Below are 26,256 nucleotides of genomic sequence, written 5' to 3'. Positions count from 1 at the left end.
GCAGACAAAAGCATGAGAGAACAGCCCCAAATATTTAAACACCAGATTCCAAATGGTATGAACAAATAACTCTGGAAAAGAAAATAGGATTTAAAAATATGTGGTTGGCTTTGTTGCAGTCTGGATGGTTTTGTTTTGTTTTGTGTTTTCTCTCCATACAGATGTAACTGACCAGCAGTGACACACTAAGGAATGTTTCAGCGTGAAACAGTTTACTGGCCGTTCAGAAACGCTGTCTCCCACTCTACCTGGTAGTTCCGAAGCTCAGCAATTTTTTCTTGTTGCACAGCACAATCACTCCAAATAAGATTTGCTGTTTCATCTTCATCACGTGTTTTCACAAATCCCATTTCTCGTATTACTACACGTACTACAAAGAAATTACATAGTTTGAATATATCTTCTAGATATTCAGAATATTTCTAAAATTTTTTTTAATAATTTAATATTTTTGAACTTCTTCAATATTCAACCTCTTGTCAGAAAACAATATTAGTATGCAACTTATTATTTAACTTGCAGTATTTCCATCGGTCTATTGCAAATCTGTCAGTATAGGACCTCATACTGAGGCTGGAAGCACAGCACGATCACTAATAGGAACCATAAAGAGCTTCAAGGCATTGCACAGTGATTTAGTCAAAGTCAACTTGCACTTGAATGGCTTTAAGACTTAATCTTAGCTATCACAGATGTTAATTTTAAAACAGTGGTGAATAAGTGTCACTGCAGACAGGAAACAAGGCGGCTTCTCAAGTCAAGGTGCAGTAGTTGCAAGAACAAATGCATTCATTATTTGAGCATCAAAAAGAAAAATTGAAAAAACAGAAAAATTTGGGAAAATTGAGACCTTATGCAAGTTTTAAGAGAAAAGACGTTTCTGAAGAACTCACAAATCTATATTCTTCTACCTTAAACCATCCATTCTGCTATCTGCGTAATGATTTTGTTCCGATACCTCTCCCCAGAGAGGACATATCTCTGGATTTTTACATCATCCCCACCTGGTAAAAGTCAGTAAGGTTCACTTCAGTATTCCATGTTTAGAGTTTGAAAATTTGTCACTACTTCTGGTTCAAAACTTTAGCCAGAGAGAAATCCTCTATCTGCTTCCCATCTAAACGGTCCATATCGAACAGATGCCACTGCAAATCTCAGAAGTAGTTTTTAGCTCTGACTTCTCTGGGAGACTCCTTGAACCATTTATATAGTTGGAAGGAGACAAGGCTGAAGGAAGTGTTGTTCTTCAGGCACAAATAATTCCATTGAGAAAGAAAAGCTTCATGCCTTGATACTGAGCCATTTGGTGTTCTGGGGTTTTTTGGTTTGGTTGGTCTTTTTTTTTTTTTTTTGGAGAGCTATCAGAGCAAACTTGTCATGCAAATTACAGGCTGAATAGAAGCATATATTTAGCGTCATTGTTTACTGTTAACCAAGAGTCAGCAGCGGTCCCACCTCCCAGATTCTCTTCTCACATTCCACCAAAAGCTTGAATTATAATGTTGTTCCCACAAGCCTGCTATTTAAAATGCTGAAGCCAGATTATATTATTCAAGTTTTGTATGCTTTTTTCTACAACAGAAAGACAAACTACAAACTTAGTGTGATAGTAGCCCTAAGCATCAAAATATAAAACATGAGTAGATGCTATCAAGAAATCTCTGTATAAGGAATCCCTGTATTTAACATTAAACTTACACTTTTCATCTTTTAAAGCTTTATGTATATTCCCCAACAGACATGCAACTCATAATTAAGATTTTTTTCAGCTTCTTTGATTAAGTTTTTGCATTTCAAGGCCTTTTCCTGAATATCAAATATAATGGGGAGTAATAGATGCATAGTGTGCAAAACTATCAACTAAATGTTACAAAAAAGAACAAAGGCTTCTTAGAAAAGAAAATCCTTCGGAACTGATTAACTGTCAGCTTGTTGCAGAGTCCATTAATTCACCCCATTAGTTAGTAATTCATTCACATCAATGGCTATTATGATGAAAACAAAATATGTAGTTTCCTACCAATTTCGTATTTTGTGCCAGCAACATTTGCAGTGATGACTCCATTCTTCTTCTTCCTGACTTTTCTTTTAATTGTGCTTTGATAAGGTAGTTCCGAACTCAAAGTCAGACGAGTGGTTCCATGGTTATCTTCGAAATATAATGTTGTAACAATCAACATGATTCTACCTCAAATAACGTATACAAATGAACTAGAAGGGCCACACCTGAGCTAGCCTGTTACAAACATTTAATTAATTTAGACTTAGAGGTACAAGTATATTGAAATAATTAATAGGATTTATTAAAAATACATAACTCACATACCTCCCTCATTAGGCAAGGATGGCATTATAATCTAGAGTAGTTCAGAAGCAGAGTCCAAATTCCGTTCCAAGTTCTCAGAAAATGATGGGGCTATCAAAGCCAAATTATTTAAAGCTCTAGTCATACCATTTTAATCTCTGGTTGTAGCAAATATTAATTCTGAAATAGAGAGATACCAGCATTAAAAATAAGACAGACTGTTACAGAGAGATTCTGAAAAAAATTAAACACTATTTTTAGTAGCAAGTCAAAAGTAATGTTTTTTTTTAAAGGATTAATCAAGTTATTGCAAATATGAAACTTTGATTTTTTTTCCCCAGAAACGACAATTGAATTGTAATGAACATTTTGCAGTATTTTCAGTATAAGAATATAATCTCACTTTCTTATTTTCATTTGTGTGGGGGAGATTTGGGAATGAAAATATCTAACATTGAATTAGATCAGTGCCTCAAACTTTCATCACAAAGCTCATTAATATGGTTTAAAGTTACCATAAAGTCATAAGTGAAAACTTAAAATCCTACAGGGCATACTATGCATTTTAAGGTACCAAATGGGAAATAATTGAAATTACCTTAATGATCATTTTTTCACTTTTTCGTTTTTGGGGTATTTTTAAACTGATTTTCTAATAATCACTTGTTAACACAGTTTCATGACACCACTGACAATTTCAAAGATGCATTAGGCTGTCAAGTATCTAAAATTGTCAGTTTTTAAAGCAAGTATTCACATAAAATGCTATTTTTCATGCCTACATTATCGATACAAAATTCCAACTTTTTTTCTGTACAGGAATATAATGCAAGACGTGAAATCCCACATGCTAAAACTTTTTTAAAATCCACGTTAAGCCCGTAAGAACAACTGGCTAAAAGATTAAAGAAACCCTCAGGAGTAAAACACTATTCTAAATATACCACTAGATTGGATTCAGACATGCAGCACTTTGTTATTAAAGAGCTTGCAAGAAGACAAAGGCCATTTTTGGCAGGCTGCCTCAAACTAACCTAGGATTCTTCTCATGAAACATATACAGTGTAAGTCACTTTGATTTTAAAATGCTTTGACTACTTTTCTGCAATTGTAAGTGTGGCTAAAGTTCCTTACACCAGCTTTAGGCTAGTTTACACTGTTGTTCATGGTGTTTCCAAAAATTATTTAAAATAACTTTATCTAGAGCATGATGAGTTTCTTCTGCTGTATGTGCCTTCAACCTAGAATAAGCATGAGGACAAAATACAGAGTTCTGAAGTTGAATTGGCATGTGTGTGGATTTTAAATCCTGGACAAACATACAAATACACCATTAAATTACTGTAAAATATACATAAAGCACATTTAAACAATGTAAAGGCTCTGATTTGTCATTTCAGTTTTTAGTCATGTGCAAGATAGTTCTTTCCTCAAATCAAAGTAAATTGCATGTGATAGCATGACTTCTGATGTAAAATCAGTTTGTCATAAGATTGGACAAGACACGAATTAGCAAAAGTTACCAAAACATTAGTTGTAAATTTTGTGCAAGTGAGAGAGAGAGAATGTGAGCGAGAGAGAGAGAGAATTATAGCATATTTTTATCATATTCTGGACAGGTCATACTTTTCCTTAAGTCAATTAATGCAAAAGGATAAAAATAACAGATTATGATTTTTTTTTTATGACTATAGCTAATGCACAAACTCTGCTTTGAACTAAGACAAATCAACTCCACTCACATCCGCTCAATGCGATCACAAATGCATACTGAAACACAACCCTGTGTATTTATTTAGGCAGTAAGAATAGGAGATTTTTTTTATACACAGATACTGTATTTAACACAATAATAGTAACTCTTAGCCTTACCTATTTAACATTTTTACAACATTTTGCTGTATCAGCACTCCCTGAGAATATCCCCCAAACTGAACTAAAACTGGTGGATCATTCTGAAGTTTGAATGTTATGGATGTCACCATTTGAGAGAGTGGCCTGAAAGTCCTACTGCCCACTGCATTACTAAAATTAGACACAAAGATGTGAAAGTAAAGCATTCACCCTCCTAAAAAGCACCATTAAGGAAAAGCAATACTGGACACAACATCTCAGTGAATATTGCATGTTATCTGTCTCTCAGGCTAAAAATACCAGAGTACAAGACATGTTCAGTTCCTGGAAATACTACTTAAGTTCTTCTGTTGGCCAATTAAGGATTTGTATGCACATATCCAAATTCCTAGCAGTTGCTCGTCAGCTGTGCTGGCTAAAAGCTTTTTAACCAATTTGGAAAAATGTCAGGGAGACTAATACTTCCTTGCACGCTACAAAATGGTAATAAAAATCAGGCAGCTCAAAGCTTTCATTCAGCTTGTAGAAAAATATCTGCCAGAAATTACTGTCAATGAATTGTATTTTCAAGCTGGACCATACACCTCAAAACTGCACTATGCTGTTGACTTACTGGTTTTCTTGGTATATAAACTATTCTACTTTTATAAATGCAGGTTTAAATATAGAGCACAAACACCCAAGGTCCATGACTCACTTTCAGTCAATGGTCCTTCAGATGGACAGGCTATCAGCAGTACAGATAATATATTAACAGGATTTTTTGCATATACTCGAGAACTATGGAATTGCACAGGAAGATTTTACCAATGAAGACGTTTGATGGGATCAGTCCTTGCAGTAAATCTGCAACTGTTTCTCAGCCTAGTGTTTAGGTCAGCAGCTCTCTAACTGGGAGAATGGATGCCCCACGGGAGATAGGAATGCATCTCTGTAAAGGATGAAAGACGGGCTCTTGCTGGCAAGTGCAGAGGGAGATACAGCTGGAAGGAGATGGCTGTGTACAGACAAGGCACCGAGACACTACAGTGCAATTCTGTAAACCCTGGCAGCCATTAGCTTCTGTGTGCATTTCCTCTTTTCAACTTCTCAACAGCAGGAATCATCTCAGATTAACCTATAACCTGTGTTTGGCTACAACAACATAGAGGCTTCTCTCTCTAGTAACCTACCTGGAAGACCTGTTTCTAAGGGAGGGCTTTAAATAACATGGAAGAAAGTATTGTATTTCCAAACTGGGAGTGATAGAGCTTGCTTAACCTTGGCAAATCTGCTGTCAGGAATCTCTGAATTCACACTGAGACAGAAAAAGATTGTGATTTTTACTGTACACCATTTTCCTCCCAAAATCATGATACACCCAGTTTAGTTCAGGTTTGTTGCTCACCCATATTGAATAAAGGACAGCAGAAAGAAAATGGTTAGCCTATAAGTGAAGAAATGTCTGTGAAGGAGAAACTAGTGTGTCTTCCAACTAACATAGTTTTATACAAATAAGCCCTTTGAGGAGAAGTGTTCTAGGGGGAACGAAAGATGAGATGTTACCCATACAGCAAAGGCGAGAGCGCACCAGCAGGAGAGCTGCACTGGAGACAATGCCTCTTTCTAGGCAGAAAGAAGAAAAAAATCACTGACTGGGTGCAAAGGCCACAGAAGCAGGAGCCCTTTTTGTGCAGGGGCAGTAGAGGCAGGTTAGTCTTCCTGGAGAGGGAACATTGCTGTACACAGACAGAGGCAGATGCTTGAGTCCATCTAAGGGACTAAACTGAGCAAGGTACAGCAGAAGCAACTGGGCAAGAGCAGTACCAAAGCGTACTGGAGGCTGTGGTGGTGTCTGAGTGAAGGGCAGGGGATGGTGGCAAGAACAGCTGAGCACACGGAGGGGATGGTGCTGGTAGAGGTAAAAGGGGAACGATAGGGCCTAACATTAAAAAGAAGTTTTCACCTATTAGTGCACATTTTGTACAATTCATGCCAAAAAGGCAACACTGAAGAGACACTCCTTTAGAACAGAAAACAGATCTTCAAAATGATTTCTTTTTTTAATAAAGCACTTCTATGATTTTGAACCAATTCTTTGTCAGCTGTCTTATCAGCTCTGAAAAGTTCTGCTTAGAGCCGCTGCTACTTCTTGTTGTCACAGGAGACCTAACTACGCCTGTGTAGCAGTACTCTGCCTGTCAGCTAATTATTACCAGCATCAGGTTGTGGCCCATTCTGACAGGTTGCCTGTCCCAGTCATTAAACAATACAAAACATATATTCTCTCATATCCAGACTTCCCCAGAAAACAAGAATCAAACATAAATCAAAGGCACTATTGCAAGAAATGGTTACAACATCCATCAACAGTGCCTAGAAACATCACACAGATGCTTATTCAGGTTTAATTTCTATTTCCCCTAGACAAGCTAGTACTATGTACTGGAAGCACTTTAAGTGAAGATGATAATTAGGATTGGTATTACTGTCAACCTTCCCATGACTACCTAATAAGCTGTACTATCCATTCAGGCAAAAAGATTGGGCTCCTCTGCTATACTCTTCCACTTAGTCAACATCAGTTCTGTGTGGTAAAGAAGTAACTGTGTAAACATGCAGGTACACTTTCTGCTTTAACATTGTTTTTGTCTAATATAATCTGCTACCTCTGCACATACTACTGGGTCATTTTCTAGTTTTATGAATGAATCAGAGCATGGGAAATTTTGCCAAAAGTTTTAATATGGCTGCCTGGAAGGGCCATTGCAAAGCATACTATCTGTAAGGTTTTCATTCAGATAGTTTTCCTTTGGAAAACAATAGTAATTTCTCCAGTTAAAACCTAGGGAAATGTTGCATCCAAAATGTTTATCTTTTAACTGACGTTTACTTAGGAACTCCATGACTTAGAGGAGTAAAGAAAACCACTTGTGGTAAGCAGCTAGATGAGCTCTGGCTCAGAAGAATACAAAACTCTAACAAAGTACAGGATCTCAGCCCAGTTTCCACTTTTCTTTTACTGTTCCCAAAGAAAGAGTTACGGTATTTGGGGGAGCATGGAAGTATGGAAGCTGTCTGTCAACAAGAACACTGGAATCTGTAGAACTAATTTACGTTTTCACAGCACTCTCCCTGCTTTGCTGCCACTAATATGTTATTCTATGGTCTCCTAAAGTAAATAAATAGGTTCATAGAAAAAGAAGCTTGCATGCTAAGATATTAATTTCAAAACATACCCTATGTACAAAACTATGAATTAAAAAAAATTGTAACATGCTGTAGCAAGAAAAAAAAAAGCATTTTTTGCTGTTACACAAATAAAATGCATCATAAGAAGTTCTAAAACTGCCTGAAAAAAATTCTGGCCTAAATAATACAAAAATATTTTTACGCAAATCACCCTTCCATTTCTTTCCTAAGTCATTTGTTCCATGCTGTTCCCAAGTGACCCCTGCCTTTCATGACCCTTCACTATTAAGTCTCGATGCAGTGTGGAGCTGAGATGAGTATTTTTATCTCTAAATATGAACATGCGTGCCATCGAGCCCCTCCCCCGCCACAAAGAGTAAGTATCCCAGGGAAAGGTTGAGTTGCTCACATCAAAATAGAGAGGGAGAGTCAAATTAAAACTTAATAAAACAATGCAACTTGTGATTATATTCCAAAGAACTTGAATCATACTAGTAACTATGAAACCACTACTGTGCACCCTAACAAGAAGACTAGCTTGCATATGTATATTTAAAATACATTTAGAAAATAATGGTATATAATAATGGTAAAATCATCTACTACCAAAACACTCCCAGGTCCAAAGCAGAGATAATACTCTATCAATCAAGGTGGTGTTTTTAATGTTTTTAATTAATTTCTAGCTATCATTTGACAATATAGTAGAGTTTGAAAAACTACATAGGCTATGTATGTGCTTAACTTTACATATATTAATTGAAAACTTGACTTCAGAGCTTAAGTCATGGCACATATGACAACACCTCTGAAAGACAATTAACTTTTCTCAAGTTTCTTCCTATTTTATCCTATTTCCATATTTACTTAGGTGAAACTGGATTGTCAGTTTTATTTGAATTACCTGGATTCTTTGCATACAGACAAGTAATCACTCACTAACGGTGGAATATTTTAGTATAGATATTCAAGCTAGCAGATTGCTTTTGTCCGAGTGCATTAGTGTAATTTACTCAGTGCTGTCAAAGTGTTTGTAAATGCTCCTTAGCTAGGAAGAAATCCACACAGCTCCTGGCATAAGGAGCTTTCACTCTGAAATGGAGACAGACTTTAGATATAGTTACATCACCTGACACATGACCATAAGGATGGAAGGACAACAGCACAGTGCTGCATTCCCCAGTCCTCAATTATTTGGAAAACTAAAACAAAAATTTCACAGAAACATGAGAAGCAAAGTGAAGGTAGTCTTCAGAGCACAGACCCAGCAAAACATCTGAGTTCTGTTTTTTAGTCTGAGCTAAAAAAATACAGGTTTTTTGCTCCCTTCAGATCTTAGGGGGCAAGATCCCAGATCCACTCCAGTAGTGAAGGGTTTGCTATTCATTACAGAGATGCCACATTTTCATCCAACAAGGAAGTTACAAGCACTAATCTGAACTTCTCAAAGTAATAAACAGTGATACATCTCAAATATGCAGAAAGTCTTTCCTTTGCACATTTAATTCTTGAGATGAAGAAAAATCCCCCAAATAAGAAAAAAAAATCTAACTTATTTTTAAAGATGCCATGTGAGATCTTGCCTAATTACACAGAATTATAATCTACTCTTGAACTGAAACTGAGCTATAAAATGCAGACTCAAAATGAAATTATGGCATTAACAGAAATAACAGAGAAAAATCTTCACTACTATCCTCAAACAGCAAGGCAACAATTTGCAGCTATTAAACTACAGAATTAATAGCATCATATCCTTTCATGATTTTTAATAAGTGTCTGTATGAAATGTATGCTGAACTTAAAGGTTCCTACTATATCGAAGCATAGCTGAGCAGTTTGGTTTTAACATGCTAAAAGAACAATTCAGTGGCAAATTCTCACTCCTACACAGAATTCTGCATGCAAAAAGCAATCCTCATTTTGAGGCTCAATGTGTCATCAAAATGATAAATTTGTTTTTAAAAGGCTATCTGTCAACCAGCTTAAAATAAACAAACATTAGGGCTTGGTTCAAAACATTCTGAAGTCAAAGGAAATCTATTAACTTCAGCAGCAGTTGTTCTCAACAAATGAAATGAGATGTTTATTTAGCAGCTCTTCTGGATAAAGTTAATGTACAGAGTTTTCAGATGTTTGAGTTGCTAAGTGGACAGCTATAAGCTACACAAGAATAAAAATGGCATGACTTAACATAACTTAAAATCTCTTGAATCACATGCATTTCTACAAGACAATTCTTTCAATCTGACATCTCTCAAATCTTTTATCAAAGTGTTCAGCATTTTCAAAGTTTACAAAATTTGTGTAAACTACCAAACATTATAGCTATGGTGACAGCACTCTGCCTCTGGAGCTAAGAGTTACTGTTACATTAATGTGAGTATAACCTTACAACTGCAATTTCACTTTTGAGATCAGATTCAGCAGGGGCTCTAAAATCACTGTTGGTTTTTTTGCAGCATAGCTTGTATAACAAATATAATACTACAGCACCTATTTAGTAATACTGAAAGCATAAACTATTCTGACCCCTCCAGCCTACTTTCAAAACATACAAGACAGTTTGTGTCGTAGTTATAAAACTATCTTTTGTTAGAGAAATAAAGGTGTGTTATTTTAATGACGTGGCTGGACTCTAGTTAGAAGAGAATGTTACTTTCTAATACCAGTTACCTCACCCGGTTATACGTGTTACTACATTTGGCTATTACATCAGTTATCAAGGGCGATGCAGAACGCCTGGACTCGGACAGTGTCGGTTTCATGACAGACTTTCCTTCGCTATTGCCCGACTTTGCAATTAATAGTTTTGCTTTAGGTTTCTATACTGTTTAACATTTCATAGATATTTTATGATACTAAGTATAGATCCCTGATCAGAAAAACGGGAAATTAGAACCTGAGAGATGGCTGAAATCTCCCAAGGTAGAGTTTCACATGAAATACTTGTTTCTTACTCACTATGTAGAGATCAGAATTGTGTACAAAAGCATTTTGTTTCATCTTCTCAGTGCTGCCATGAAGGAATATTGCTTCTTTTTGCTCTCTCATTCATTCATTTTCCAGAAGGGACCTTCCAATTCTGGCCAAATTTAAATTAATTTCAAAAGCTTTCAAAGTTGAAGATTGATTTTCTTTTAAAAAAGACCTCTAAGACCTCCAAAGTGTGTTTCATGGCAGAGTACACAATGTGACTATCTGTTAGTTTGTTCTCACCCTTCCAAAAGCCTTGTGGAAAGTGATAACATTTCAGACTGTTAGCAAAATGAGTAGTATAGAGTTACATATTTATGTTCTGAATATTGAAAGCAGAGGGCCAATTCAGGAAAAAAAAAGATAGAACTAGAAGACTAGAATAAAAAGGTCAATGTTTGTACCCATTTCTTGTTCAGTAAAACATAGGAAATACATTAATTGATAAGGCAAGTGAAAGGAACCTCTGATGGTAATAAATCAATAATTTATAAGGAAAATGCAGGGAACTTTTGATAAACACCAACTTCATTTAGCATTCATAACGGCATGGAAAAATACTGGCAAAATAGCTCAAACATACCAAAGAGCAACCATGTTTTTATAGAATAAGATCTGAATTTTAGAAAATACAGCTCTGCATCATTTGCTACTAAAAGAAGAGCACCTTTCACAATCACTTTCTTGTACTCTGTCAGTACAAGGCATGGACAACACACAGTTGTCATACTACAGCTCATCACTTCAGTAAGTGTTGGTAACACTATAAAACTGTTAGCAGGTTAGCGTTTTACTAACTCTAAAATAGAAAGCGCATTTTACTAACTCTAAAATAGTGTTCCTTAGCCCATGGTCACAGTGAGTTCCACTGAACACTGCTGAATGGAAACACATCTCTATTTCTTGTAACTACCTACCTTGATAATACCACTAATCCTTCCACCTCCACTTAGAATAGCATTAGAGTGCTCTCCGCATTTTCAGTGATTCAAACCCTAGACCAGAGCGCATTGGCCCCATCTGGTCTGCAAGGGACATCTGACTGGCATGCTGCCTACCACCCCTACCATCCTACATGCAACATTCCCTTTACAAGAAACAGCTGAAGGACTCCTCTTTGATTTCTCTTGGGGAATATAAGTGTAGGAAACTGCTGACTATTGGACTGCCAGCTGCCAACCACTAAGGGCTAATGCTCTTTGTGGCGAGACAGCCATGGCCACTAATGAAAGAAACAAAGAGATCTGTAATAATAATGTGCAAAAATAATTATGAGTAATAGTAACATTAAGATCAAGCATTGAAAATGTGTTTTTGATGGGGGAAAGGGTAAAGGGGAGAGAGGAGAGGAATAGAGCTGCGGCACTTGTGTGAACATCTCTGTTCAGCTTTTGGTTTTGCACTGCACCATACCTGCTCTTCATTATAGCATGCCACAATACACCAACATGTATTATTGGGTGCTTTAAATTGTGTCCATCACACACTAATCACCACTGAAATTAAACTATTTCTTGTTTTTTCTATCCTTCTCAAAAGATTTATTTCTCTAACAAAAGCATTACATAGGCATCTACAAGATACGACATTTTAATGTTTTATACATACCAGAATATTTGTCTTTACATAGTGTAACAGAAAGAAAAAAACCCGCTAAACTCTTTAATGATGCTGCTGTAACTGCAATGACTCCTATTTTAAATTGGACCTGTGGGGAGATTTATTAAGGATCATGAATAAAGCATGTTGTTCTCTCATGTAGTTCTCCCTCCCTTGCTGCAACTTGGTGGCATTGGCTCCATGTGAAAACGGCCTGATGTTCCACAATACAGGAATACAAACATTCTACAGACATTCCCGTATTGTAAGAACCACAGCCCAGGCCCATTATCTCTGCCATTACATCTGGCATTTTACAGGCCTACACTTAATAGATCTATTTCAGCATTTCAGAATACAGACTGTGACCATCAGACGCGGCTCAGAAAGACTCTGACTGGGAATTACATCATCCAAACTCACACCCTGCCGCAGTAGAATGTGTTCTACTTTAGCAGAAAGGATGGCACAACAGCCTGAAACCTATGCTGACTGGTATTAGCCTGCAGTTTCAGCACCTGATTTGAAAGTGCTAAGCAAATCTCTAACCTGGATAAGCTACCAGGTGCACTCATGAGAAACATCCAAACTTCTCTTGACAGTGGAAGTACAAAAAGAGGTGCTCTGACATTATCACTGAATTGTTTATCATATTATAGAGACACTTTCTTTTATTACTGTAACTTGCTCAGCTCCGCTGGCAATATCAACACATTTTATAGGGTTGCTAACCGGCCTCCAATATTTTAATCACTACGCTAAATAATTCTACTCTGTTAAGAATAAATGATAGTGAAAAATTCTTTCAGTTGGCCTACCCTACCACTAAGACCACTGCAACCACTCAGTGCTATGAACAGTTTACTAATAGCTGATAAAGCTGGCCAGAAACTCTAAGAAGACATCCCTGCAAAAGCAAGTTTTCCTCCCCAGAGTTTAGCTTTTGCAGCTTAAAGGCACCACTGATTTTGAAAATATTTCTGCAAATAAAAAACATGAGAAAACCCAGCAGTTTCAAAAGATGGCAACTCCACAAAAGCCTCTCTAGCTGGAATTGACCCAATTTATAAAAATTCCTTTTAAAGGCTGAATTGCTTCCAATCCCCCTGTGTCATGCTATTTTTATCCATTGTAGAGGATCTAAATAGAGTCACTATCCTAACGAGATAGTAATGAGATGATTCCAGTATCCTGTTATAGGAATATTTTGCACATATACTGCTCACCTATAGACAGAAATATAGCATGTAATCAAAAAGCCTAGCAAAATACCAAGCCTTAAATATTGACCATAAACTAAATACCTGGAATACCCAAAGAAAGTAAAAATGAAGCACATCAGACTTTGCACACACTAGTTTTACTTTTTGCTAAGAAGAACAAAGAAGCATGAGAATATTCTACCAAAAAGTAAATTTCCAGGATACGTTTGAACTCAGATGATCAGAATAACGTACCTTCTGAATCATAACAATGGCATTACTGCTGCAACCCTGTAGTATTGAACAGCTCTATTTAGTGACTAATCATATGCTGCCTCTGAGCTACAGAGAGCATACTGACAATGACGTGGGAGGTTTTACTGTAGTTTAAAATAAGAAAAAAAATCTGAGGAGATAACTGACCGAAGCATGCCTATTTCCCTTCAAGACTTTAATCACAGCAGTAGCATGTTTGGAACAATATCAGAGCTAGCTCTGTCCTCATCCATCTCATTGTCAGCTCTCAAAAAGAAGCACTTAAAAGCAATTGGCTCTAGAGTGTTTGTTTGTTTTTAAATAGGAAAAAGTCTTTTGGGGGTCATTCAGAGCCACAGTTGAGAAATGCACTGAAATAAAGGTCCTCAGACAGAGGCTACAGCAGTGGGGTATTTAATTAAAGATGATTCAATTTGATTTCCCTTTATTTTGATCTTGAGGTACATTCTTAAAGTAATCTCTTAAAGGGACATTCTTAAAGAAATTGAAGAGCATAAACTTAACCAGGCAAATACATACTGGCTGAAAGTTACTCATTTTTTAATATTAAAAAGAGACAATTACATTCATTTCTTATTATGTTATAATAAAACTCGCATAACACAAAACATTGCTGAGAACTGTTCCACACACTTTTTTATTCATCGTACTATCTGAGGCTGAAAATTACAGTGTTCATCCTTCTGTGTTTCTCACTCTCAGACATCTCATGCCCTTCATTTTACAGAATAATTTTTTGCTGCCCATGAGCAAATGCTTTGTTTTATTTAGCTGATGACCAGAGAGAGTAAAAAAGAACATTTAGCTAGAAATGCACCAAACCCAGACAAATGGTCTTCTAAATACAAAGGTATGGAACAGTTACAACACACTTATTAACCAGAGGAATAAGTCTTTCAGTAAATGCTTAATACAAAGTATTAATACAAATGAGAGGGAAGTAGAAGACCTGTGACAATCCAGACAAAAAGAATGGAGAAGAAACTGGGATTCACAGTTGGCTGCTGACCCAGGACCGTGACTACATTTCACAAATATGAAACTCCTTGCCAAGTTTCTATGCTCCTTTGATTCCTGAAAGGAAAAAAAAAGCTTTCTTCCTGAAAATTTCCACAGTTCCATCTTTTGGAAGGAATGGATACATAAACAAAGTACAAAAATTATCTCCAGTTTGTAGTGTAAATGAGATCAAGACCTGTCATAGAATCTCCACCAAAGCCCACTGAAGTAAATGTAGACATTTCTATTGATTTCTGTGTGCTTTTAATAACAGAGTTTCAGTTCCAGAACAGCCCTGGTGGTGGCACAATTCAAGAACATAATTAAAAACACACACTGGTTTGTTGACAAGGCCAATCCATGTTTCATCCAGGTCAAAACTATACTCCATTTAAATCAAATCTTTGGCACAGTAAAGATTACAGCTAAAAATAACCAAGTTGCATCTGAATATCTCCCCCATTCTTGACAAAGACTATAAGCTTCAAGCATCACTTTTAGAACTGCTTCATGGTCTGGAGACAGTGCCTCATATTTCATAACTCATATAGAATTCACTATTGGTTCAGACATAGGGATTACTGTGCAGGCAATATATAGCTACTCAGCTCAATGAAATGCTGTATGCTGCTGTCCAGAAGCATCCTTTGACCAGCTAATGCATCAAGTTTGACTGCATTCATATAGATGTTCCTGAATCCAGTTTTCTTTATCTTACAGTAAGATAAACTGTGAGCTCAAGGACACATGAGGAAGAGCACAAAAACTGAGAAAAAGGGAGCAAGAATACTGGAAAGAGAACTTACTCCAAAACATATGTGGTGTACACAAATTAAGTCAAATTAAAGTTAATATATTTCATTTAACAGTCTGCAATAGAGAGCAATAGTGAAAAAACTTTGGCAGATGCACGCAGCACTATGATCTACCAATTTCCTCATGAAAATTACTGGTAAGAGTGCAAAATTTTTATTTATCATGGATTTGACTGACAAGTTTATGCACTGTAAAATAAACATTCATACCAGGACCACCCACAGATATGAAAAAGGGTTTAAAGTAATTCTGTTGTAGAAGTAGCTAAATGAAATCACTTAGTTTCAGCAGTGCAACACTTACAGGTACCTGAAGAGTTACCGCTGAAAACAAATTTTTCTATCAATGATTGACAGATAATAGAGCTTTAAGTAGTGCTTATACATCAGGGAAAGACTTGCTGCAACAGCAGCTCCTTCCCATTTAGTCCATCCTTAGCATTTTTTACATCTCTTTCTTAACCCTTTCTAGGTATTCTTTGTGTTTCGAGTGAAAAGGGAAATACATGATATATGCAATAAAAAAGAGAAAGCAACATTTTTCCCATGTTGAGTGTGACAAGAGAAAGTCAGTGGGATTTAGTCATAACAATAAGCTAAAGTGAAGTGAAATCTAAAAAGAGAAAATGACTCAGTGATTGGGAAGGAGTTACACCAAAGGGATCAGGTATTATAACCAGAACAAGGATTTCTTCAAATGTAGAATTAAGAGGTCAAGATCACAACAACATAAAATTGTAGCAGAGAACTAAGGGAAGTAAAATGAATAGGGAAGATAGAGTTCAAACACTGATATGAAAAAATAGATTATGATTCTCCTCCTGCTTTGGGCTGCCAAGATTAGTTTTTTTGAAATCAAACCTGTTTAGCTTCAGTGAGGCAAGGAATGCAACTGTGGAGTACAATTTTTAATCCAAATGTGAAGTGAACTTAAGTGAAGTGATGGAAATAGAAATGTTACTTCATTTTCTGGAATAACTCCTTCTGTAGTTAAAACAGGAAACCATGGGGGGGGGGAAAAAACTGCACTCCCTTCTCTTGCGTCAGTTTTACAGCATTGCATATGCTATACCTCCATAATGATAGACTTCTAAAATTATCAACAGAAGAATTAGTAAGTTTTCCAAATACTAGGACTGCTAATATAAGCAGCATATATATTAATACACAGTGAATTATAACTCGCATACAGGACCTTCCAAGTAGGAACACCTTGAGCCGTTTGTGCTGTGCAGTATCACAGAAACTTGGAAAATAGTTGCATTTCTCTCTGTGACATCAAGTTTGAACCAACTTTATTCAGAGCATTCAATTTTCATATCACAAACTCTGCAGAGGAATCAGTGCCTGAACAGACCACTCTTGTTACCAGCTGCGCCATTACTCTCACATCTGTTCTACAAACCCAAAGTATTGTGGAGAGTCACATTCTAGTGAGCTCCAGAGGGACACATTCACATAAAAAGTTGTAGTGCCATCCTTCAAGAACCATACACATAGAAAGAAGCTAGGAGCAGATAGTGATTCTTGCAAAAAGTTACAATATACATTAAAAAAAAATTTCCCTTCTTCCTCCCTTAGTAATGTTCTCTTTCAACCACAGAGAATGCTTCTCTTGTTTGCATGCTGAAGTGAAATAGAAAAATCAAACCACCAGTGTGCATACTTTCACCCTAAGTACAAAGAAATAAGATGTCGAAAATTTGACAGCTCAACCACAAGTTGTTGCAGTTTTCCTCAACGACAGATGACACTGCAAGTACATTTATTCCTCAAATATAAAGACACAACGGTAGAGTCACCTGAATAAATGAAGATTCCTACAGGGGAGCAGGTTATATCTGAGCTGCCTTCACCATCAGTGTCTATACTGTCAGTGTAGACAGCTGTAGGTATCTGGATTGTAGATGTGTAAGTGTTGACGAGATGAATCCCATCCAAGTTGTCTGACATGAAAATTTTGCTAAAACAAACAAAAAATAAGGCATCTAGAGGGGCCATAGCTGGACAGGTAAATCTTCCAAAATTGGCAGTGAAGCACTGAATTCAAGGATTTTGAGTTTCCTCCTATAATTTCCCACCATTTGAATGCAACCAAGTGTGACACAGTTTCCTGTGGGGCTATGGATGCGGTAGCTAAATCTAGACAGAATAAAAACTGGAAAGAAAAAGATGCTTTAGAAATGACTTTATTTTACATCAGATATAACTAGCCTTTTCTTTCTGGATCAGTCCAGATTATTCCTTTTTTTCCCCTCCATTGACAGCCGAACCGCTTATCTAACATTGGTGAATCTACAAATCCTTTTAACCATATTTTGATTGGTACTAATTAATGTGTTTCCAGTTAATAGATCAAGTCAGACTTCCAAAAAAGTGAATATACCTTTCAATTTTTCCTCAGTTGCTTAGTCAAGTACTTTACTGCAGAACTCTTTCTTGGGTAAAGTGCTCTGTATTCTGTTCAAAGCTTGATGCTTCTTATAAACTATGTATTTTTAGTAACAGTCAAATACACACACCATATTCTCCACTGTTCCATAAAGTAAAGTATCAACCCTTTTTGCAGCCCACTAATTGAGAAGCTAATTGCAGCTATGAAAATTACTTAAAAGTTTCACAGTGTACTTCAGGGCTTTGTTCAAGTCTTGTCTTTGCTTACTGACATATTTTCACGCATTAGCATGGTGCTCATATGACCCAGCCTCCATCCCGCTTTCCATACATCTCTGATGACTATTCTCCATTTGGTAAGATGACTGCTACTCAGCTTTCCAGCCCTGTCTCTGGAGCAGTCTTTCATGCCTGAGAATGCTCCCTGTGACCTCAGACTTTATAAGCTCTTACTGGTAGAAGCTGGCAGGAAACCCAGCCTCCAGTGATCTTTTCCTCTCTCTCAAGCTATCTTCTTTTCACCAGCAGGACATCAAAAAATAAAAAAAAGTTAAAAAATAAAAAAAAATTTTAAATTAAAAATTAGAAAAGACTCATGTTCTAAAGTCTCTTGCCCATTTCAGGGAGTAGCTGCTCCCTTAATGAGGAGCAGCCAGGAGCTTAGCGTGATAACAAGGACAGCCTGTACAAAACTGCACAGATTTCTATCTCTTCATGCAATAACACTTTATTTTACTTACTGAACATATCTTCTACATCAGAAACATTCTTTTCAGCCTGTGCTTCCAACTTTAAAATGGTACGATATGAACCAAAATAAGCGACATTCTCATATCACTCTTTCACTGTACAAGAGGAAAAAAAGACTTATTCAAATTAATGCCTAACTGTTAAAACTTGCCAGTATTTTACAGTGATTCAAAAACCTCAGACTAACAAAAATAAAAAATTAGGATAATATTATATCCCACAGAAAAAAAAGTATGAAATAACATGCTATAAGAAATTCTGGGTTTTTTTCCTGGGTGGACAAATTAGACATTTTTTAGACCTCTTCCATCAATAATTCATATCATGTGTTTTGGAACAAGTGCCTCCCCCCCAACATACACACAAGATACATTAAGGAAAGATTAAAAAAAATATAACAAATTTATAGAAAATTCACATTCAGTGAGTATTAAATACATTACAATCACCCACAAAAGCAGGGAAAATGCCAGATAGCTCTACTGCATACTTTTCAAGAAAAGTCCATCGTGAGCAAGTAAGAGAAATTTCCCCATTAAGTCTCATAACCTTCTGCCCCATCAGTCCACCTCTTTTGTGTGTTTACAATCAGTATCTAGATCTTTGTCTCTTCACCTGAAGAAATCGAATATTAAGCATCTGATTTCATTTTCTCCTGCTATACTCCAATGCTTTCACTGCACCCTATAGGGATATTACTGTGCTGGTTTTCAAGGGCTAAAAATAAAACAAACACATGTCAACCCAAGGACAAAGTTGGAAGGAAACACGCTTTAATGTAACCAAAGAAGAATATATTTAGCATTTTGCTACTAAGCAAGGATGAAAATAAACTTGTCAACACATAGCTGCATCTAATTGTGGAGCACACATCCCTCAATTCTTTCTGTAACATTTATTGTAAACGAAGGGTGGATTTAGCTTTTCCTTCTTCTCAAAAGTGACAGTCAGTATTCTGCTTCAGCTGGCCAGAAGTGCCTTCTGAACTGCAATGTAAAGTGCTTCCATCCTTTTAGGCAGTCTATTTTTTGTTGCTTTTTTAATCAATTAGTGGTAATGTAACTTCACCTAAAGTGCATTTGAGCAGTGGTGCATATTAGACTTCATTCTGGAATTCTTCCAAAACCCAATACAAGCAGAAGCAGCAATTGCCACGGCATTTACTCCACAGAAGGCAAAGTGAAAAAAATGAGTCCCAAATCAGAATGCTGTTTTCCTTTGCGTTTATTTTTTGGTGGCGGTGATGTTAATTTGGACTCTCCATAAAGCAGTACTGTGTCTGTGTCCCCAGAAATGAATGTGCTTTATAAAAAAACACCACATGAATATACTTATGTTACCTTTGAAGCAATGTTATTTTTTTAAAGGAATACCTGTATTTTTAACATTCTAAACTATTTGAACTTGTATTTTTAACAGGGAAAAGGAAATATTACAGTTATATACATCAGTTTTTGTTTTGGACATCCCTCATTTCATTGAAAACTGATACTGAAGGCAAGAACTATTATGCCTTCTTTAGTTACTCCTTTAAAACACAAAATGAAGAGATATTCTACAATGATATTCTACAATTCAAAGCAAAAGGAAAAAGTGTTTATGAAATGTTAGAACTTGTCTAAACGAGTATAAGTTAGTCTGCTAGTGTTCTAAAATTTCTTTGTATAGGTGTATAAACATTTAAGACAGAAGGCAATGGAAACAAGCTCATGCATCAAGCTGAGCATAGAGTTTCTGTGATTTGCTCTGTATTGATAGGAAGAATATGCAGAACAAACAAAAAGTTAAGACTTCAAAACCCCTGCAAAATCTATGGGTTCCTATATCCACCATCACAAAGAAGAGTGCCCAGTAGAACTGGGCAGTATGGGGCCTCCTGGTCTGCAAAAAGCTTCCAGATTTAAGAGGGGTGCTGTTCTGGAACAAGACGACTTGCTCAAATAACCAACAGATTCAAAGGCTGACTATTTCAATACATCATAGTTTTTTTCCCTCCCATTCTCAATTACACGCGATTCTCTTATCCACCAGTGCAGTCAAGAGGAATGTATTCAGTTCTAGATTTAAAATGCATTAACATTTTAAATATTAATGTAAAAAAGGCTTATGGGCTCCAGTAAACTTTTAAGTAGCCTCCTAATGTCTGCAGAGGACTATTTGGGAAGTACCATCCCAGGAGGGCTTTGGTCAAGCATTAACAGACTTTGAAGAGCTTCCTTATGCTTAATAGTGTCCCTTCAAACCCTACTGCTGCAAGTTCAACAGTCCCAACTAACTTCCTAGGCGTGTAAAAAACAAAAGGCAACGTGAGGCTCAGTATTCTAAAGTTGACAGCGAAAGACCAAAACCCAGCTAATGTCTTGTGATGTTAGTTGTGGTACTTGGAATGAGTTTCCTTAGCTTTGACAGCTTGCATGCTTTTTTCCACAGGAAATGAACCCCCACCATCTTCATACAGACTCTGGACATCTTTCAGGTTCCCTTCCCCACCAGGCCATTACAGAGTCATTGTATCAGCTTGGATGATGGAAACACTTCATGGAAAAAATAGAAGACTGACACCCATTCATTTTTTCTTCATGGATTGATACAAAGCCTATTTATACAGTTTCATGACTCTGTTTAGGTTTGGTCCACAGACAAAACACTGCAAGGCAGTCACAATACAATTTTTCTGAAGGTTTTCAGAAACTCAAAGATATGAGAATTATGACACTGTTGATTTTGATAACCATTCTTTAGACTGATAAATTGTAACATAAAAAAAGATTAGGGAATCATATATCAAAAATTATACTGCAACACTTTATCACACTCATTTTTGAAGGCAAAACAGTAGCTTTATAGGAGTAGAGGCAAGGTAGCTTGGGAAGTGTTATCATTAATTTCTCCATTTCAGATATGAATATTTCAGTTCAATTTTCTTGCGTTTAATATTTTGTATGTATTACTGTAATGGTTTTCTAAAGATTTCTATCCTTAAATTAATACTATGTATTCTTCATTTATATGAATCTACATATCAGAAAGCATAATTAAAATAAACAGATAATTAAAACAAACAAAAACCCTAAAACATTAGAAAGTGTGGAAGTTGAAGAAATTACTCACTTGCCACGTGCATCCTACCGACATTTTTATAATACATAGAACATTCACAGACTGAGACTGAAATCAAGAAATCATGTTTCAGTCTTTGATGACGCTGACTATTTAGATCAAGCAAATTCAGCTACCAGCATTGTCAGCCACATCTCATCTTTAAAATACATTTATATAACTTTCATTGCAAACCCTACTATAAAGATCTTCGAAAAAAATCCTAACAATACAACAGATTACAAAGTAGTTTATTGTCTAACTGCTTGTTGACCAGTTCATCTCCCACTACTTCAGACTTGTCTGCAGCTTAATCTACACTGCTAATTTAACACCGTCTGCTTTGGAAGAGAGGAAAAACAAATTATTAGCTGACTGCAGACCTGAGCCTCACGTTACTAAAACTATTCACAGATTACTAGAATAATTGCCATTAACTGCTGACAGGCCCGATTTCTCCGTGTCTTCTAACACGCCCAAACTGGTGGGTAGGTCTCTTTGGATGTGATGTATACAAACTACTAGAGAAGGTTTTTTCTTAAAAAAGTAAGCTATTGTTCTAGATTTTCTTTCATAACATGGATATCACTAAGAATTACAGGCAAAAATACATTTCTTCCTTAAAAAAGGAATTTCATATTCCATACGAAATAGCTCACAGGATTTTCGGAAATATTTTAACATTGGTCTTTACATTAGCTGATCTGGAAAACAATACTTGCATATGCTAGTGTAGACAGTATCTTTATTCACCACACTGGAAAACCCCTGGCATGGGGGTTTAACTGCTTCCATCATTTTTTGTTCAAAGTGATACTGATATGTATCAAATTTCTATGAAAGCCTACATCCTAATAGTTAAACCAGGGGCACGAGTGTCTACTGACACACAGTATAGATTTTTGAGAAACTCTGTAGAATTTGGGGACAAAAGATCCCAATATGGAAAAGTGCTTCCAATCTTTAAATTGTGAAAATAACCAGTAAGAGTGCTCTGACTTTTTTTAGATAGGTATCAATGTCAAGGTACACAAAAATCAATGAAGATTAGGGCAAAGAATACAGTATCAGGCTCTGTGTTGTTTTTTTTTCTTTTTGTGGAGGGGGGTGAGGGAAGATGTTGATAAGCAACAGAATCTAATTTTGGTACTCAAAATGCAGACATTTAAAAACATAAGAAAGGCACGAACAAAATCAAAATTGAGACCTTACAGCAGTTACAGAGTTTAGCAGTATATTCATACTCGAGCATCAAATGCTTTTGCCTTTTGCTTAAAATAGAAGTGCAGCTTCAATAGTAAGAAATCGAAAAATCTTGCGGATTATGGACTACGAGCAGAAAGCAAAGATATTTGTTTTAGAACTCCAGGGATTCAAGCTGTTCTATATTTTAGCTCCCGCTAAAATATCACTGCCAACAAAGGAGCCCAGTTTAACCTGAACTGCCTTTGAGGGGACCTGCCCGTGCATGCGGTGTGATGGGCACAAATGGTGGGCTTTCGATGAAAGCTTCGGGGGGGGGGGGGGGAATACTTGAAATTCTGCAAAAAATCACCCAAGTTTTTACGTAAGCCTGTCGCATTTCTATCAAAGCGTCTACTTGGTCCTTATTCTTCAAACTAAAACACGCGCTCAAGGAGCCTGCACGGTCCAGCCCGAGCGCTCCCGGCTGCACCGAGCGAGCTCCCCGTCGCAGCCGAGCCGAGCCGACCCGCCGCCGCCCGGTGCCGCCCTGCCCCGCCCGCGGCGAGCCCCGCCGGGGCCGCCCCAGCACCGTCCTGCGGCCCGCCCGACCGGGCGGCAGCGGGCACGCGACACGCGGGAGGAGGCGGCCGCGTCCCCCCGCAGCATCCCCGCCGTACCGGCTCCGGCCAGGCCCTGCGCCCCCCCGGGGCCCGTCCCCGCCGGGCTCGCCGCCCCTCCTCCGCGGGCGGCGATGCTGAATCACCACGGGCAGCCGCTCCGCCGCCCCCCCCGCGGGACGGCGGCCGCCCCCGGGGACAACAGCCGCTTCGCCGCCGCGGGGCTGGGGGCAGGCGGCGGTTTAACGGCCGCGGCGCGCGGAGCGGGGCGCAGCGCGGGCGGAGAGGGCAGGCGCCCCGCGGCTCCCGCGCCGTTACCTTGCGGGCGAGCGGGGCGGCCCCGGCGCGCTCCGGCCCCCGCGGGGGGCGCAGGGCTGGTGCGGGGCCGCGCCGGGCGAGGCGGGGCCGTCACGGGCGGCGCGGCGGAGCCCTCCCGGGCGGCAGCACCCGCTCCGCCGTCTGCCGGGCTGGGCACTAGCGGCGGGGGCGGGGAGGTTACGGCTAGGAAGCCGGAAGGAACCATTCCCCGAGAGGGGGGCGCCGGGCACCCGCGGGCGGGGCGAGGGGCCGCCGCCCGCCCCCCGGGCAGGGGTGTGCGAGGAGGCCGCTGCGGAAAGGCGGGCGATGCCCTCGGAGCGCGGCCGGCGGCGCCTGGGGCCCTCGTCACCGCCCGCCGCGCTCGGTGCCCCCCTCCCGCTCGCAGTGGGAGCGGCCCGCGCTGGCCCTGCCCTGGGACGCAGAGGCCTTAGCAACGGCGCCGCTGCGGCCCCGCGCTTTCCCCGCCGCGCCGCTCTGTGCCTCGGGCGGCGGCACCGGGCCCGACCCCGCGCTCCGGCGGCAGCAGCGCGGCCTCCTCCGTGCCGGGCAGCGACCGGCTCCCTCCCGCCAGGTACAATGTTTGCGGGGCCGGGAGCGCCTGGCCGTTAACGGGGTCGGTACCGTTTGCGGCAGGGCTGTCGCTCCGGCGGGTCTAGTCAGCGTCCGTGTCGGGGTGTGCCGGCTCCCGCAGGGGGCTTGGCTGCTGTTTGTGCTTCCTGCTCGGTCTCACAGTCCAGGCTTTTCGTCCTTTGTGCGTCGTTCCGGTGTGCCGCTTCGGAAACAGTCGTGTTCTGAGGTGTTTTGGAGCCTAGCGCAGGGCACGTGGCCTAATCAGGTAACTTGATTTCTTTAAAAAATTAAAATGGAGAAAGAATTTTCAAATAAGGATTTTTAAAATATGTATTTTTAAAAGAATAAACAACTTTCACCCCCCCTTTTTTGAGAAAAGTAAATAAAACAGAAGGCCAACTTAAATTCGGTGCATTGTCCCCGTAGGCTGTGTCGTAGCCTGTGTGCTTATTTCTGGGATGAGTCAGATTCGCAAGCAGTGCAAGTTGACGCGCCACTGGATTTGCACTGAGTTACGTTTGCCGTGGAAGTAGCCGTCATCTTTTATGGAGTTATTCTCGTTGCTGATGTTTGGAGTTTTTTTCTGTTTTATCGATTAACCAAGCCCCTTCATATTACTTTACTTTCTTACGTGATACATTCCTCAATACTTTATACTCTTAAAATCAATTTCAGTTCACCTTTTTCTGAACAGTCTCATGGCTACAATAGGCATCTCCTGAGACTCCCTACAACTTTTTAAAAGTAGTTAGAAATAAATATATTCAGTGGGCTTGGTTTAAAATTTCCCTTTTCTTCCTCAGGAAAAAAAAACTGGAATGCAGAAGGTTGACAATAACTTGAAGTTTATTAAATGACATGAAGCAAGTCAAGTTGGCTGAAATTTTACCTGTGAACTGATCAGCATTGTATTGTTTTATCTACTTTGTTGAACTTCTTCAGAGGTAAGCTGCCATTTTAATGGGAACAGATCACGGGCCTCTTTTACAAGCACTACACTGACTGATAAGGAAAGCAAGCCAGATGAAAAATCTTTCAGGGAATCGTGCTTATTTGTGTAGGTTAGCATTTGTAGGAACAGACCTAAATTTCAATGAAAGAAATTATACACTAGAACAGAAGCAATGTGATTGAAACTTGTCAACAGCCAAACATTCTTCATTCTTCTCACAGGTGTGCTAGAGGATGCTTGCAGGGAAAAGTTTGATTTTGCTTCCATTAAAGTCATTCGGAATTTTACTATTGACTGCAGATGTAATAATTTGAAAGGCGCATCTGCATTGCATGTTATCTCTGGTTCAAAGCTTGATTTGCGCCTGTGTCAGACCCCATCTGCTTTGTTTTAGCTGTGTGCCCACATTCTGTATCGCTAGACATGGTCTGTAAATCCAAGTCTGAGGTGCACCTTTGTGCAGTGCTGAATTCTGTTATATAATGTAAGAGTGGCAAATCACAAACAAGGGTTTAGGACAAAGGGTTGTCCCCAGCTTAAGGGTTATACTTTCCAGCTAAACCTGGTGCCTCACAACAGAACCATGCCCACCCAGCTTTACTTCTGGGAGGCACTCACCTCTGTGGTGCAGCTAGTACCTTCACCTTCCCAGGGAGCACTGGTGCAAATGGATACTGGCCTTAACTGGGAAATCGCAGTCTGTGGCCTGACCTCCCAGTGAGGACCAGAGGCTGACAACACAAATGCTTTTATTCATCTCCATTCCTGGTAGGCAGCAGGCATTAATCTCTTCCAGAATGTGCTTTTAGTTGTTGTTTGCCAGAAGCAGATCACATTTACTTTTCTAATGTAATCTGCGTTCTGAATCACTCTTAAAGTAGATTGTACTCACTACCTCTAAGTTGAAATGTAAGTGCTAACAAAATGTAGCAAGAAACAAAACCAGGGTATTAAATACCCAGATGCTTGATTAGGAGAATTAAATAGAGGAGTTTTAGTTTGAATATTGAGCTAGTTTAGATATTGAACATTGGTGCCTTTGAGACAACAGATGTGCCTAGATAATTGCTACTGTAAATAAAACTAGCAATAAGAGATATCTTTTATGACATGAAGATCATCTTATGAATTCCACAAATAAAGAAACATAGGCCAAACAAAAATGTAGAGATCA

The 26,256-nt window shown here is 38.8% G+C and overlaps 2 protein-coding genes across 7 annotated transcripts in view; one reads left to right on the top strand and one right to left on the bottom strand.

Annotated features, from left to right (window-relative positions):
* The window catches only part of TTLL7 (tubulin tyrosine ligase like 7), a 79,381-nt gene extending 55,598 nt beyond the window's left edge, over positions 1 to 23,783 (bottom strand). For 2 of the 5 annotated variants that reach the window (XR_010390233.1, XM_064516006.1), the window contains exons 1-4: positions 23,561 to 23,780; positions 2,327 to 2,485; positions 2,021 to 2,149; positions 249 to 370 (exon numbers count right to left, since the gene is read on the bottom strand). Coding sequence is in view for 4 of the 5 variants with exons in the window: in XM_064516006.1 (XP_064372076.1) it covers positions 249 to 370; positions 2,021 to 2,149; positions 2,327 to 2,351 (276 nt within the window). In the remaining variant the exon portion in view is untranslated. Of the gene's footprint in view, positions 1 to 248; positions 371 to 2,020; positions 2,150 to 2,326; positions 2,486 to 16,999; positions 17,161 to 23,560 lie in introns of all 5 variants that reach the window. The other 3 variants (XM_064516004.1, XM_064516007.1, XM_064516003.1) reach the window with 3 other exon arrangements.
* A 200-nt stretch (positions 23,784 to 23,983) lies between these two features.
* Positions 23,984 to 26,256, top strand: part of PRKACB (protein kinase cAMP-activated catalytic subunit beta) — a 101,209-nt gene continuing 98,936 nt past the window's right edge. Inside the window, exons 1-2 of one of the 2 annotated variants that reach the window (XM_064516009.1) lie at positions 23,984 to 24,395; positions 24,934 to 25,074. The gene's annotated coding sequence lies outside the window, so the exon portion shown is untranslated. The remainder of the gene's footprint in view (positions 24,396 to 24,933; positions 25,075 to 26,256) is intronic. The other variant, XM_064516010.1, reaches the window with a different exon arrangement.

Source organism: Dromaius novaehollandiae, chromosome 8, assembly GCF_036370855.1.
Source record: "Dromaius novaehollandiae isolate bDroNov1 chromosome 8, bDroNov1.hap1, whole genome shotgun sequence".
Taxonomy (NCBI): domain Eukaryota; kingdom Metazoa; phylum Chordata; class Aves; order Casuariiformes; family Dromaiidae; genus Dromaius; species Dromaius novaehollandiae.
This window is presented reverse-complemented; position numbering and strand designations above follow the sequence as displayed.